The 17,244-nt window shown below is 32.3% G+C and overlaps 1 protein-coding gene across 1 annotated transcript in view; it reads right to left on the bottom strand.

The window, feature by feature from the left end:
* LOC136975395 (lateral signaling target protein 2 homolog) overlaps positions 1–17,244 on the bottom strand; it is a 62,814-nt gene that overhangs the window by 30,302 nt on the left and 15,268 nt on the right. The window contains exons 2-4 of the mRNA XM_067270437.1: positions 9,493–9,639; positions 8,646–8,777; positions 3,186–3,335 (exon numbers count right to left, since the gene is read on the bottom strand). Of these exons, the coding sequence (XP_067126538.1) occupies positions 3,186–3,335; positions 8,646–8,777; positions 9,493–9,639 (429 nt within the window). The remainder of the gene's footprint in view (positions 1–3,185; positions 3,336–8,645; positions 8,778–9,492; positions 9,640–17,244) is intronic.

Below are 17,244 nucleotides of genomic sequence, written 5' to 3'. Positions count from 1 at the left end.
TAAGTTTTAATAATTATTATCTGTTAATTAAATAATTAATTATTTACAAAACTTTCCTGATAAAAAAAAAGTAAAATTTACAACCAAATGATTATTTAAAGTCATTTTTTTTAAAGGATTAGAATTATTTCTCTTTCTTCATCTTTAGGATTCTTTTATTATTTATTAGCATTTCCCCCCTCCATTATTATTGATGTTACTGTTTAAAGTAATATAACTAAGGCCAATGTTCTAGAACATTCATTAGCTGAAATAAATCTCAACATGAATAAAAAAGTTAATTTTGAAATAGATAAAGAAGTTTAAATCTTTTCAAAGATGGCTTCTCATTTCAGGATTTTGTGAAGAAGCTTCTGAGGAAAGGACAAGCATTTCCAAGTAAACTGTAGCTAATATTATCAAAATAATTGAAAATACACTGGAAATTGCTAGAAGCTTTATGAAACCATCTGGCAAGGCACAAATCCTAATTTGCAATGACCCTGGATGAAGCAATCTTTTTTTATTTACTAGATTGCAAAAAAACAAAAAAAATTATTATGCACAACCAGGACAAGAAATTCCAAATTTCTGTTACCAGAAAAGTGAACACTTCTACAGAAACAAGTTTATGGTTGTTGATGCAATAACATGATTGAATATATTGTCATCTATCTGACTGTGTTCTTGAGAAAATTTTTAGTTTAAATCACATGACTTCAGGTCCAGACCATAAGTTTCTATACAGTTAATCAGGGCATCTGGCCTTAAGCTTGCCATATTTGATCTCAATTTTCATCTATCTAACTCCATACTCAAGATTAACAACAAACTGATCAATCAACCTCTGGACTGACAGATTGACAAATGGATGAATGACAGTGAGAATGTATAGGTCTGCAATTTGAAAACTGCAGCCCAAAAAACACAGGAATACATAGCTGATTTGAAGAGAAGGACCAGAATAACAATGATTTTCAACCCTAACATGCCTGTAAAAAACCCAGGCATATTAACCATGGATTTGAGTTTCATTATCTTAAGCAGAAGCTGAAACAAAAGAGGGCAACAATAACTGAAGGAATCTGGAAAATCCTACAAGAAAAGTGAAACAGTATAACAATTTCAGAAGTATGCAAAATATTCAAATCCTGGAAAAAAAGACTTAGGGCTGTTAAGCAAGCAAAGGACAACATATTGAACATATTAAAATAATTCATAACTGATTATAAGAGAAAACTGATTATAAATTTAATAAATATGTCCAAATAAAACTGGAATAATCCTCATTACATGAACTTTAACTAGAATCTTTATTCCCACATATTAAAAATATGTAATTTATTTCTCATAACAGATGAGCTCTGTTAAACATTACTTATGTACTATAGAATCATTAAATTTAATTACTCAAGAATTAAAATACCATATTTACTTGTGTATAAGATGAAATTTTTATTCATTTTTCACTGCTTCAAAAACTAGGTTGTCTTATACAATGAGTAAAGGATTATTTGCATTTCTGCAATAATTTTTGTGATCTGTGTATTTGCACTTTTTACGGATGAACACCCTTTGGTGTTTAAAAGTAAAAGTATTTTATCTGGGTTGTTTCAATAGTTCTTGTGTATAGTCAAGAGTAAAGATGAATAACAATAAGAAAAACGAAGCTTTTGAATTTAATTCTGAATTGAAATTCCAAAATCACACAGAAGCCCGATATAAGTTTTAATCCATTCCCATGGAAACAGATAATTATTCAGAAATCAAAAATTCGGAGAAATAAGTGCTGTTAAGAATTGGCAAAAAAGGTTCCCAATTGTCCAGCTTTACATGAACAAATTATGTTGTCAATTTTATAAAATTTTTTGTTAAAGTTTAAAATGCCAGTAATTTTTGCAGGACAATGTGTGCATTTACGTGCAATTGATAATATTTTATTTGTGATTAAACGAAACAAAATTAGTATTAATATTGTATTAATAAATCTAATTTTCTTTATTTTGATCTTTGAAAAGTCACACCTCGTCCTATATGCGAGGTTGTCTTATATGCGAGTAAATATGGTAATTTCAAAAGATATTGTAAGACATCAAATGTATTATAATCACCATCACTTTTCAAGTAAAAGTAATAAAATTAATTATTCAACATTTCATAAGCAACTATTTGATTTTGGTTTTGATGATAATAGTTAATACTGTGGGTACCGAGGAGGGACGACGAGGTCAGACCTCTGTCGAATTTCGGCTAACAAGTCGGAGGGACTTGCCCACAAGTCAGAGATGGCTTATTTGTCGGTAGTGATCCCATAGAGACGGGACTACCTTTCATCCGGTCGAGTGTAGGACGGAAGGTGGAGTCATGGTAAGGCGATAAGCGAATATTCGAGCAAACAAGACACCCTGTAACAGGATAACAACGATTTAATGCAGAAAATACGTTACAAAAATCTGACATTAAAGGGGTGACATATATAAAAAAGTTATATATCCCTACCACTCAAGGAGAGAGAGAGCTCACATAGATGGATTCCATACCTCTTAGACAATCCAATGTTCTATAGCATCGTACCCGTATTCCAAATCGATAGGATATCCACAGTTTCGCACAAGAGACGCAAATTCCCCCAGATTCAGAGACGTGACTTATTTTTTAGCAAGAGACGTTAATTCTCTTTGGCACACCCTCTATCTATCGGTTGACGATCGACTCTCCGGGGGGGGAGCCTCTTGTATAGCTTTTTGCTGGGAAAGTTGGTCACGTGAAATGTGATTAGGTCACAGGTGTTCCCGGGATTGGAAACAATATGGCGAATTCGGGCGCTAACTATAAACTTAAGTTGCAAGATGATCTGTACTCAGTGTAAGAACAATGGATAGTTGACAGTTATACGGCCAGGGACGCATATTTTCTCGGCCAGGACCTTTTCTAGCGAGGATGTTCATAATAGGAAAATTCTCAATTCAATATAGGGAACAATTATTATAATTTTACATTCAAGGGGATTTCCAGATCTCACAATACTAATTATAAAACTTTAACCAATAACTGAATAATACTGAAAACTGTTCACATCTAAAATAAAAAATAAATTTTACCTGATATTATTCTTTTTCATTCAAACAGAATAATTTCAATATTATAAAATGAAGTGAAAATTAACCATATACTAGTAAAAAATACAATCAAATTAAAAAACTTACTTTGTCTGAATAAATTTGAGAATTTCGTAAGCATTGATCTCTAAGAAGATTTCGAACATCATCTAATGCTTTAGTAACTGCTTTTGCAAGAGGGCGAATTTCTTCACTATCTTCTTCTCTGTTAGCTACATTTGAACCAGCTGCCAAACACTGAAAGAAATACTGCACATTTTAATTTCACAAACTGAGTAAAAGATAAAGTTACTGTATATGTAATATAGCTGTTATAATTTCAATAAATCTTTATATAAATAAATATAACATTAATTAAACAAATAATCTAAGTTAATGTTCCAATTAGAAGTCCTTTCCCATCGTTTTTTATTTCTTTGAATAAAACTGTCCAAATAAAAACAGCCTACTAACATATTTTCTTATTGAGAAATCGGTAGTTTAAATTACACTAAGCAGCACATTCTAACAAAATTTTTTGCACTAGCTTAAATGTATTATGGAGCAATTACTCAACAATACATTTTAATATAACCACAGAAACATTGGGAAACCAAATTTGCAGTAATTTCTTCATTAAAAAAAAAAAAAAAAAAAAAAAAACAGAATTACAATTTAATGTTTTCTTGGGCATTACCTTAAAACCAGAAAAACTAATATAAACTAAACAAGTAAAACAACAAGGCCATTTTTGGGACAAGACTGTCTTGGAGACTCACTACTAAGCAGGATCACATCAATGCTCACGGCAGGTCTCATTATTCTCCAATCTTATAATATCCAAAATATAAGACTTAATTTTTATTATGTGTTTTATAGTTTGTTATTATTTTATTGGGGATCATTTAATTTTTGTTATCAGGGGGTGAAATACAATCATCTCTGACATTTCAAATTGTACTTAATAAATAAATAAATCTTCTTTGATATCACTGGTTTTGAGTGTAATTTTCAAACTTTGCTGGCTTCGGCTACAGCCATGACCATCAGGTCGTTCACAATGCATTTTCAGTAAAATTAACCTATCCAATGTTGAAATTTATGTGTCACCCCAGGTTGAATTTTAGTCAATAGCTAACGAAAATTTCCCATTCTTGAAAAAAATAATCATGGCTATTGTATCGTCCTAAATTATTTTTTATTTTGCACAAACAAAATAAATATATTAATAAATGCAAAAAAAAACAAAAATAAAAAAAGATATTTCAGTAGTTAGTTTTAATATAAAATTATAACGACTAGTGCCATCTAGTTTCAAAAATCTTCTGATGCTGAAACAAGATATCTCGGGTCAACTGGTCAAGGTCAGCAGGTCGTGACCAGAGATATGTCAGGAATAACAAGTAAATGAGTTTTTTCAAAGATTTGTTTGTCAAAATTCGATTTGGCAATGTTCGCATTTCGAACTTCCCAATGAGCAATGCAAGTGCAAATCTCACTCTATTGCCTGTTTGAAGAAAGCTGTCACCATTTTATATTTTATTTTTCCTCTGTTCTCAGTCCCGTGAGTACCTACAAGTCTGATGTTTTTTATGTGCACATGATTTGGGCACCAAATACTCTGTGTGAATTATTAATTCCTGACATGTACTCCTTCATACCTCTAAGGTGTGAAGCCATAATGGCACCAAGATTTTATAAACAAGACATAGTTTTAAGAAAAGCCCATGTTTTGAAAATGTTTTAAGTTCAGTGAGCTCCTAATAGAAACAATATAGTAGTTACTTTTAAAATATATCAACATCCCAATAACCCGATGTATAATTGATCAACCAAAACCAGTCAATCAACCAACAGCCAAAATAATTTGGCTGTTGGTTGATTGACTGGTTTAAAAAGTAAAATATACATATGCAGAAACTTTTCCTTAAAAAGAAAAATTATTCCATTATTTCAAATTACAGTATATCAATTATTTAATAAAACAACAACTTAAAAAAAACTGCATAATATGAATTGATATTTAAATTAACTGATAAAATAGTTTTTAATGCTTTGAAAATAGAAAAATGTAACAAAAAAACACAAAAATATTGCATTATTATTTAAATGATTCACTCTTTTTTTAAAGAAACTATTTAACACATACTATCTAGACATTATATACACATTACACATACTATATACACATAATATATAGACATTACATACATATCTAGACATTATATATATATAAGTTATAATGAAGAATTATGTTTAATTCTTACTAATATATTTGTAGAAAGGAAATGGATTATCAAAGAGCTCTGAATTATGATAACTGAAAATTAAATTTAAAAAAAAATCATTATAATTTTGAGTTGTGTTTCTTCTATTGCACAGAATTTTTAATATTTTTGATCATATATTTGTCCTTGAATTTTTTTTATCAATATGAAGCATGTTTCATCTTTTAGAATGATAACACTCACTGTCATTGCAAACATCTTGTGAACACACACTTACAAAAGATTGGACAAAATGATCTACACAATCTCCAGTCATGATTACATCAAGCATACTGGGACAGGCTGAAACAAACCATACGATTCCATTCATCATCACTAAGGTCTGGATTTTTGGGTGCAGTTTTAGAATGGATTGGGTGCTCATTTGGGTGCTTTTTTTTCGTTTTAGGTGCCAGTTTGGGTGCTTTTAAATGCTGTATTATTAAGACAAAAACCAACAAGATGTACTATATTTACAAACTACATAATTGTTTATTGCAATTTAGATATAAAGATAAGCATTGTAATTTACAACAGTAACCATTTCAATGTAATTAAAAGCAAAGTTTTTTTGTTTGGAGGATAGAATGTCTTTATATAAGGAAAAAAATTTTTTTATGTCAACTGAGACTAAGGGGACATGTTTCAGTTTTACTCAAAATTCTAGTTCAGTGCAATCCAGAGTATTTTTCAAATCAGGATTTTTTTGATAAACTAGATTTGAGTTTGTCCAGGGCAAAACTGTCCAGTACATCAAGTGCCAGACTTACAACATTCCACTGATCATGCATTTCAGTTCCATGTGTTTCCAGCTCGTTGATTTTATCCACCAATAACATGTACAAATGCACAGAGTAGAGCTCTGTGGTCACTATTGGATCAGCGACCAGTTTCTTGATACTGTCGACAGCCGCAGAATCACCAGAAGAAAGTTGTGATAAACGTTAACGCCTTCAGCCCTTAGCCCGAGATATCTCGGGCAAGTTGTATAGCGTTACAAAAAATGGGGTCCTTTAGGACCCCTAAAAAAAATTTTTTTTTTTTTTGATTTTTCGGATGTTTTCTGTCTCCAAATTTTTTGAAAAATTTTTACCCGCGCGAAAAAATTTTATTGCGAGTTTAATTAACCTTTAATGACACGCAATTAACGCTTAATGGTTTTTTTATGGGATTTTTTTATAAAACTTTATTCATCTTTCTAAAGTTCTAGTGCGTCGATTTTACTTCGGTAAAGTTATTTAAAGCTATTTTCTGATGTCAAAAACAGCATCCAATAGTTTTTTAATTTTTTTAATTAATAGATTTTATTATATATACGTTTAATTAAGTCGGGGGGGTCGGAAATTTCAATTAAAATCGTAATTTTAAAAAAATATTTAGAAATATACCGCCATCTAGTATTCACCCTACTTTTTACCCTTCTCCTCCCGAGAGTTTCATGAGAATGTCCCGCGAAAGACGACACCAGCTGTTCTCAAGGTCATCCAGCTGTGTAAACAATGACACATCGGTGTCAAGTTTCGCGCTAAGGCGAGACAAAGGAAATTGTACTTTGAAGCTTTTTCTTCAAAATTAACACATTTCTATAATTTTTTTTTCGTTTTTATGTTTAACTACATTAAAATTAAAAAGTATTTAATTCGCCAGAGTCTGAACGAGTTAATTTTCTCTAAGTTCTCGCAGTAGAATACCACACTGTTTATCCAAGACCCCCAATGGATGATCAGATATTAGAGTTCGTTGAGTTCGTATTTTTCAAGTTGGTACATTTTGAACAACATTGGTTGTACTGTACATAGCACCTGGTCAGTGGTGCAACAAGAATGTTCAAGCCCATACTGTTTTGTGGAATCCATTGTTTCTTCCAGTATAAACACTATAGGATTGTCTCCAACAATGTCCAGGTGCCCCTATAAATATTTGCTCAAAATTCCTATTTTTTTGTTTGCCTTCTCTATGTTTTTCCAAACTTATGAGTCACCTGATTTTTGTTTCTTGGTGTTTCACATCAACCAAAATCACATAATTACAAATGGAACAGCAAAGAACTTTTCTGTCTGTGCATATGCCTTCATCTTTAAACTTATTTGCTAAAATGTTCAGTTTAGGACAATTTTGCCATTTTCTAATGTCACCGACACAGAACAAAGGAAATTGGAACTGTTGTGCTCACAAGTCAGGGTAAGGTGACCTCAATACAGAATTTTCTAGATTGTTTTTTTCTTAGAAAAGAAAACATATTGCAGATTTTCAGTGAATCTGTTTACATTCTTAAAACAACCCTAAGGCTTAGTTGTTTAATCCAAAAAATTCCACTTTACCCCCTTTTCTCTCAACAAAAGAAGAGAGTAAACTAATTATCATATTTTTTTCCTCAGCATACGTGATCTGGTTTAACGAATTTGTTTTCCCCCTCGAGTAAATGAATAAAAACCACATAAAAAAAAAAAAAAAAAAAAAAAAAGAGATAATTGTCAACATATTCTTTGAAAATGTAAAAAAGGTGTAAAATATATAGTCTGGAGCAGGTTTGCAATTTGGGTGCTAAACAATTTGGCAATGAGTGGGCCTACTGCACTAAAACCAACTTAGTTTGTCTTTTTACACTCTGCCCCTTTCAAAAATTGAGTGGGTGTTGCACCCAAAAATCCAGACCTTAATCATCACAGACACTTCAAGAACTCCAGCAGGTTGCTATTACTGAATGAGCAAGGATGGACCAGCATTATCTGGATGAACTGACTGAGCATACCATGGATGGGATGACTTCAATATTGAAAACTCCAAAAGTGGTGTGGTAGAGTATTGAAATCATTGTATCATAATTTGAAAACACTGTAGACACTTGAGATAATGTCTTTTGTATTTATGGTAATAAAGTCATTACATGACCCCTTTTTTATAGCACAGTATCATTTTTTAAACTTCTTTTCGCTGTTTTCCAAAATTAGGATTTTTGTGATGTGTATATTATAAAGTTAATGGTTAATAACTTAATCATTGAAATTTAATAAACTATTCTAAGAAAATTTGAATTTGAATGTAGTTGCCATACATTAACAAAAAACATTAAAAAAATTCCAGTGTTCACTCCGAAATTTTTTTTAAAATGTTTTTTGCATATTACAGTGAATGCGTGGCCTCTAATAAAGTCAACTTCACTGAAAAACAGTTATGTTCCTGAGTTGTGTGAAAGAACATAATGAAAATGTTTATAGTTTCTTCTATTTTTTAAACATCTATAAATTGATAAATTTTTAACAGAATATTTTAATATAGAAAATTAATTTTAATTACTTACTTCTGCACCAAACCATAGCTGACCAGCAAGATTTTCATGAAGCATTTCATCAGGAAATTTCACTCTGTAATCCCTATTTGCTCTTAGTGTTGGAATAGCTTCATCCATAATTTCATTGCATATGTTCAGTACCTATGGACATAAAGTTATGAATTTCTTATTAACTGAATTAACTATGAATATTAAATTATGAATTTTATTTTTAACTATATGTACAAATTTCTGTTGTAATAGTGTTATAGTTATATCACTTGCTGCGGGTCACTCTGGAAAATTTAAAAATATTGCCACCAATTTGCCAGTTTTTAATTTTTTTGCCACTTCAAATTATTTATCACCATCAGTTTTATTACTTAATGCAAATACTAGTAGCTTTATCAGTTTGATGTCTGGAAAATGATAAAGATGAAAATAGATAATGATAATGAAAATGATGTCTGATGTTAAACTGTCACGTACAAGGAGAGGGCCAAACATTCAGGTCTCCAATTCAAACAAAACTTGGTGAGCACATAGCCTTAAACACAAATAGCTCTTTGTATAAATAATAGGACCCACTTTTCAAGCATTTCCAATAAATAAAAATTTAGTGTTTGCTTATGTCTTTGGAAGTTTCATATCCAAGAGTGGCCACAGCTAACAAAACATGCACAAGCAGTGTTGAAATTCCAGTTATTTTTGGATACTCCTGATACTATACATGTATTTGATATTTTAGTCATATCTTTTAAAAAACATAATAGTGATCATAAATAAAAAGATTTTAAAATTTATGCAAGTTCTTTATGAGAGGGAAATTTTTCAAATTATAATTTTATTTTAAATTTAGTTCTTAAATACTACTCACTTTATCTTGACATAAACGCAGTTGATTAACAAGAGCTGAACACCTGTCTGGATCCTTGTGACCATCAAAACTATCTAATTCTGTTGCTACTAAATTAAGTTCTTCATCTGCATAATAGAACTGAACTAATTTGGAAGGATCTTCTCGCTATCAAAAAAGTAATAGATTTGTCACTATATTTTACAGTTATGTAAATTTTATTTAATACAATATAATCACAGTAAACAAATAATATGCAATAAGTACGCATGTAATCTAGAAACTCTACTATAATGAAGTTTCTGGATTTTATGTATGCATATTGCAGGGATGGGCAACCTGCGGCCCGCATTCATATATTTTTCGGCCTGCAACGCATAAAATGTGAATAAATATATCAATTTCCCAGCTTAAGGAAGTATGCAGCAAAAATTCAAACGTTGTTTTTACAACTTATGTATGTGAATAGTTTTTCCCGCAATGAATTTAGTAAAAATTAAAACAAGAAACTGGCTAACAGACACATCGAAACCAATTTAAAACTAGCAGTGACAAATATTTAACCAAATATTTCCAATATATTACGTTTACATCTGTTCCAGAAGCTAAATTAAGTATACCTATGCTAATTTATAATTATATATGAATAAATAATTCTGATTTACCAACATTTTTTTTTCCTCTTTCTCTTGTATGTGGCCCGCATCAGTTCAAAAGTCTTAAAATGCGGCCCTTACATAGAAAAAGGTTGCCCATCCCTGCATATTGGATAGTATTTGTTTACTTGTATATAGGAAATTAGGTTAATGTTACCTATGGTAGAGAACATGGTGGCTCGTCTCTGAAACAGTGGGGACGCATGTTCTAACCTAACCTATTCTAATAAATTACCATAATTATTGCCAACCAAATTATTAGAATAGGGGTAATTTATTAGAATAGGTTAGGTTAGGTTAGAATGTGCGTCCCCACTGTTTCAGAGACGAGCCGCCATGTTCGCTACCATAGAATAACATTAACTGGAAATTATATATATATATATAATTATCCAGATTAAATAAAGCTAAGAAAAATTTTGAGCATTGAGCATTTTTGAATTCAATGATTCATCTTTAAAAGGCACATCTTTAATGTACATACAAACATATTCTCATGCTCACAATTCAAAAAGGGCAAATAGCAGGCAAAACGACATTACTATCCTATAAATCATCCATTCAGCAACTTTCTCTACACCTTCCCATTCAAACAAAATCATGCCTCTTCTAGCACACTTCCTTATACTCCCTGTTTGACTCAACACCTTACATTCTTTCAGATACCAAGGTCTTGGCCTTCTCCAACCACATTTTCCATGTATACTCTCTTCAATAGTTCTCCTTTCATTCTCTCAACATGGCCAAACTATTATAGAACCAATTTACTCCCCTTTTGAACCACATTATCTTTCACCCAAATTCCTTCAACACTTGTACATTTCTCACATGGGCTCTCCTCATTATGCCATACTGTCCTCTCACATGCAGTAATGTGAGTCCAATGACTCTTCTGCCACACCCAAGTTTTACTACCACAGAAGTACAGGCACCAAAACACTCTCATACACAGTCATTCATGCCTCTTTGGACATCTTTTATCCCTTGCAAATTTACTTATTGCAGCCACTACTTGCACTCCTGTATTCATTCTTCTGGTGATTTCACCATCTATCCTTCCATTCATGCTCTTTAAAAAACAAAAGTTTTAATTATTTCTTAAAGCTTCTCAAAGATGAATGATTGAATTTGAAACTCACTTGAAATAGCTTTTCATGTATATTTTAAATAATTCTTTAAAAAATCCAATTAGGAATTCTAATACAATACAGTATTAAGAGTTCTTTATTGCATACGGTATTTATGTTAATAGTATAATGTTGTCAATCCTGACGTTATCTAAACAAGTACTGTATCACATCAAGAACCAGGAAAAACTCCAACAAATTCAATAAAAAAGAATTGTTTTGAATGTCTGAAAATGAAAGCAATAAAAAAGAATTGTTTTCATTTTCAAACAGACATTTTCAATACTAACCTGAAAATGTCCATTTGAAAATGAAAGAAAATGTTTGTTTTTATTAAATTTGTTACAGGTTTTTTGCTGATTCTTAATGCGATAGATTATTTGTTTATATACACAACCAGTTAACTATTAATGACCAACCTTATCTAATTTATTAGATAGGTACAGTCCAAAAATTAACAAAAAACAAAACTTATTACAGTAGTCCCTTCTTATATCACAGATTTGGATATATCATGCTTTTGTGGTCCCCTAAATTTTATAAGCACTTGTCAATAAATTTTAAAATATTAATTGCCATTGAATTTCTTCTTTTGCAATGAAATACCATATTTTATTCCTACATTTTATTCCTACCATTGCCCTTGAAACTACCACTATAGGTGAAACAATAAATTTGTCAAGATCTAAATAAGTAAAAAAGGTAAACAGGTCAATTATCATTTATGTTTTCTTTTGATACTAAAAGTTGTTTATTTATTGGTTTTAAGTACCATCCATCTCCTCCTTTACAAGTTTCTATAAATTCGAAATTTTACATAAATGTGTGAAATTTTGAATTCACTATAATATGCAAAAAAAAGATTCCTTTATTCCTGAACAGAAAATCTTAAATTTTTATAAGGTAGTAGTAACTTTATTTTGTTTTTTAGAGAACTTTTACTCTTTGTAATTTTATAAGTTTTGATGTTCTATTATATGTTCAATACAGGTACTCCTCACTTTACAACAGAGTTCCATTCCAATGACTACGTCGTTAAGCGAATTGGTCGATAAGCGAGGAGCTTGCACCGGGAATATAGGATCATTGTAAAATTATACAAATTATGCAACAAACTTCAAATTTATTCATGAAAAGACTATTATAGTACGCGCAAGCCTGTTATAGTATGCTTAGTGTGCATGTCACCATTTGCCACTGACCGACACTCAAGCTGAGAAAGGGGATTCCCCGAATTGCAGGTCGAAACTTAATTGGTCGTAAGTGCGAGTGGTCGTTAAGCAGATAGGTCGTAAAGTGAAGAGTACCTGTATTTATTTTTAAAATTTTCAATTATTGTATTTGTAATTTTATTGAAAAATATGAATTACATGAATTTTTAATAAGCGATTTATTATGAAATATAGTACTGTATAATAAAATTACAACTGATATTTTGTTTTTATATTGACAGTATTTGTCTTTAAATGTCATTGTTAAAGAAACAATAATGCTAAATGGACATTCATGGTATCGATGTTTATGTGAACATCAGTTAATACGATATAACCACAAATAAAATACAGTATTGCAAACTAATCTTATTTTATATCAGAAAGACTGTAATTTTCTCTTACTGACAATTTTCCCATATAATATTTGTCAAAATATTATTTCTATTAAGTTGATTAAATTAGTCTGCAACATCACAATTTAATAACCATTTTTTTAATTCACCAAAATTGTAATGCCACTTTCAACTGAGACCTGCTGACATAACTTTATCCTATGCCTGCTATTGCTTATCAGTCCCCCTTTTTAATGGAGATTAATTTTGAATGGAGGATGCAGGTACTTTACCATTTTAACAAAATAAACTTTCCAAAATAAGTAAAAAAATCAAACGAAACATAAATGACCCCAGAAAATAAAATAACATTTGGACTCAATTCTTCACAGTTGTATCAGCAAAAGTCTAACAATGGTGTTATTTAATTGATATCATCCATTAATATCAATATCATCCAACTGATTTTAGCATGAGACATAAGATAATGAAATTGTTGAAGCTTTTAATTAATGCTAATGAAATTTATTGTAACTATAGTTATCTATAAGAAATTCATTAATAATAAAATTTCACATATTTTTTCAATGATGAAAAACCATAATTTTTCATAATAAAATGTAATCTGAAACTAACAAAAAAAATTTGTGCAATTAAAAATTAGAGAGAAAAATTCAATGAACTGAAGGAAAAATTAATATAAAAAATTTATAATTTTTTAAAAATATGATTATTTGATTATCCACTCAATTAACATTGGTTCACTTTATCCTTCTTTATCCCCCTCCTTTTTTTTTGTATAAGAAGTGCTTGAAATTACATCATATCATACAACCAGAAAAAGTTATGCCTGACGTGGAACACCTGATTACCGGGCTCCCAGAGGTCCAAAAGGAATATTACAGGTGGAAAGTGGTGATCAAGATAAGCGAAAACAACAAGAGGAGGCATGATGACGGGTTCTGGAGCCTTATACATGCATCCAGGAAATGGTTAAGGCAACAAAACAATGTTATCCTCAGAGCTGACAAAAGCAAGTCCCTGGTACTAATGAAGAGATGCACATACGAGGCTATGATGCAACGATACATCAATGACACTGACTGTGAAAACGCGGAAGATGGATACCTCCAAAGGTTACAGGCAAGGGTGAAACGTTTCACACAAACCAAGTTAGCTGGGGAGTGGGGCTTGCGTAGGGCGGTTGTGGCGTCCCCTGACGTGCCAAGGCTGTTCGCCTTTGCCAAAACTCATAAGGACCTACCCTCTCTCAGACCAGTCCTAGACAAGGCCAGATCCCCCACCAGGGCTTTAGAATCGGCCATACACAAACTTGTGTGTGACCAAATGAGGGCGTACCCTTGGGCTATCAGGAATCCGATCGAACTGGTGGAGTCATTGAGGGTTCTTACCACTACAGAATCAACGTGTATCACCGTTCTTGATTTTGTATCACTGTTCCCGTCCATTAAAATACAGCCGTGCTTTTGCGAGATCAGGGATATATTACTAGCCCGACCACACGCCTATACACACCGCAAACAGATACTAGAATTGGCGCATATCCTCTGTTACTCATCCTTTTTCCGGTTTAATAACAAAACATACGTACAAAAACGAGGTGTCCCCATGGGTAGCCCACTATCGGGTGACTTATGCGAGCTAGTGATCAGGAGACTTGAACAACAAATCATCCCGTCATTCCTTACCAACATCCTCCTCTACAGGAGGTATGTAGATGACATCCTTATCATATGGAAGGCAGAACCAGACATAAATGGGTTTATCAATGCAATGAACACCAACGGGTATGGGCTAAGCGTTAAATTGGAACAAAAAAGCAACATCTCCGCACATTTCCTCGACTTGGACATTCAAATAAGGGATAATAAGATCACGCATAAAGTATTTTACAAACAATGCCATGTACCTCTGTTCATCCCAGCTTCCTCTGAGGATCCATATTCGTATAAGATAGCGGCTTTTAGTGCACTAATTAAGCGCGCGTTCACGCACAACTCGAAATATGAAGACACAGTGGCCGAGCTAGGCCGTATCCAGGAAGTGGCATCTCAACACGGTTATGATAGGAACATGGTGTACAGCATGGCACGCAAGTACGCACGGGGAAATACTCGTAACAACCTACAAGCCGGGGTAAGATCTGCCGATATTAGTGCAAGAAAAATAGTTGAGTACAACCACCATTTAGATGCGATATACAGAGAAATCGCATCCAGCACCCGAAATAAAATAACTTACAGGAGACCGCGGTCAGTATACAGCTTACTTCGAAATGGGAAGGACAATTTGGACATGAAACACGCACCGGGCGTATATGAGGTTCCCCTGTGGGATGACAGATTTAATAGAAGTCTGGTCTACGTGGGTTCGACCAAACGCTCCCTCCATCAGCGCCTCCGAGAGCACAGGTACGACATTGCCAACAATAAACTATCTACCACACTGGCAACGTATGCCACACAGCAGGGAATCACTGCCGACCTCCAAAATGCCCGTATAATCAGAATGTCACAACACACGGACCAACTCAGAACGCTGGAGACCCTAGAGATATATAAAGCGGGTTTGCACAACACGTGCATCAACTACAAGGATGCAATCAACATCTCGCAAGCCTGGAAATTTTGCTATGAGGGAAGTCCACACCCACAAATAACTTAATATTGCATTAATTTGTTTTAAATTTAAAGAGCGGCGAACGTAAATAGTACGCAGGCGTAGATAATAGATAATAGCTCGTGCATAATGTTCCATTTTTATCTTCCAATTTCTTTGATTTCAAAAATTGGAATAGAACTCGCTTTGGTTTCTTGGTTCCATTCACAGGCATTTGAAACTACCTTTGTGCTGTGCCTGATGAAGACCCCGAAGGGGTTGAAAACGTTAGCAGTTGTATAAACACACTGGATTGTCAAGGTTTTTCGTGGAAGAAAGAATTATAATTCATCCAGTCCATAGTAAGAAGTATAGTTGTTATCAGATCAGATTACAGTATTCTACTTTCAAATTTCATTTGTAACCTATTCTGAATATGCTCTGATTAATAAAACTGAAAGTACTTATAGTTTCTTGAGTAATTTTTAACAAAATCCATCATCAATAAAAGAAAAAAATGATAACGTGTATTCAAACAGCTAATTAGACTATTGAGAAAATAACTTTAAAAATTAACTTTATTTTTCTCTCCGATATCGATGGCTCCCCTGATTACATCTGTGCATAAAGTACATATCAATTTATCACCATTTTTGATATATCCATACTTTTCTTTTCACACATCTTGAAATAATCTCTTTTTTTGCTTTTTGTTTGTCCATGGTAATAATTTGCTTTAAATAATGATAATTATTTCTCAGCATAACTATAATTGCATTACTAATTTTGCACTACTGAACATGTGCTACAACTGAGAGAGAACTGAAAGATTTCCTTAACAGACAGTGTTACCACATGTCTGTTAAGGAATTACGGATCGGCGTTGCCAAACTTATCGATTTCTCCTTGAAATGATAAAATTTTTTATTTTTTAAAAATGAAAATGTATGTTTGTTACTGCAACTTTGTAATCAAACATAAATGTTATTGTCATTATTTATTTTCAGTTTATTTTTTATGTATTCTTCAAGTGTTTGTTTCATATTTATGTTTTATAATTTATTTTTATATACTGTATTATAGTTTATTTTCAGAACTCAAGTGGGTCACTTGATATTATGAAATGGGTCACTCAGTGACCCGTGGGTCATAGGTTGCTGAGGCCTGATCTAGGGCATGGATGAAGCTGGTATATCCTACTGGAATGACAGCCATATTGATCTTCATTTTTGCTAGTTCACGCACTTTATGGATGTAACATGCCATCTATAAGTGTCACAAATCAACATTCATTGCTGAAATACTAAATCAAACCCAGACTTTGTACATCTACTTGATGTCAGTTCCTCATTCATCCATTTTTGCTGAGCACAATTTCCTAGATATTCATCAGTTCTTTATCTTCATGAACACCTTCGAAGACAATGAAAGGTACTAGCTTCCTTTCATTGGCTTTTGAACATTGGACATTGGTAAAGCTAATATGCTAAAACATTGTCATCAGTTGTAAGTATGTTATCCAGTAGGCAGTTTCATCTAACCCTCTAATCATGCTTTATTCATATTTCTCTTTTGTAATCAGAGATAGGATAAACAGAATGAAGTTTTCTAACTTGTCCTGAACTTGTTAGAGAATTTTTTGGCTTATGGTCATCTGTCAATACAGGGAGATTCCCTTTCTTGCCAGGAAATTTTACAACCATCCATGACTGGTTTCAAAGTTCTCCATAGACAAATCACAAATAGTTTTCTTATTGAATATTTCCTTGGACTCTATCATGATCACTTTCCAATTTAATAAATTAATAAATACAAGCATACTGTC

The sequence above is a fragment of the Centruroides vittatus genome, unplaced genomic scaffold (genome assembly GCF_030686945.1).
Source record: "Centruroides vittatus isolate TY-2023 unplaced genomic scaffold, ASM3068694v2 contig_371, whole genome shotgun sequence".
In the NCBI taxonomy this organism is placed as follows: Eukaryota; Metazoa; Arthropoda; class Arachnida; order Scorpiones; family Buthidae; genus Centruroides; species Centruroides vittatus.
This window is presented reverse-complemented; position numbering and strand designations above follow the sequence as displayed.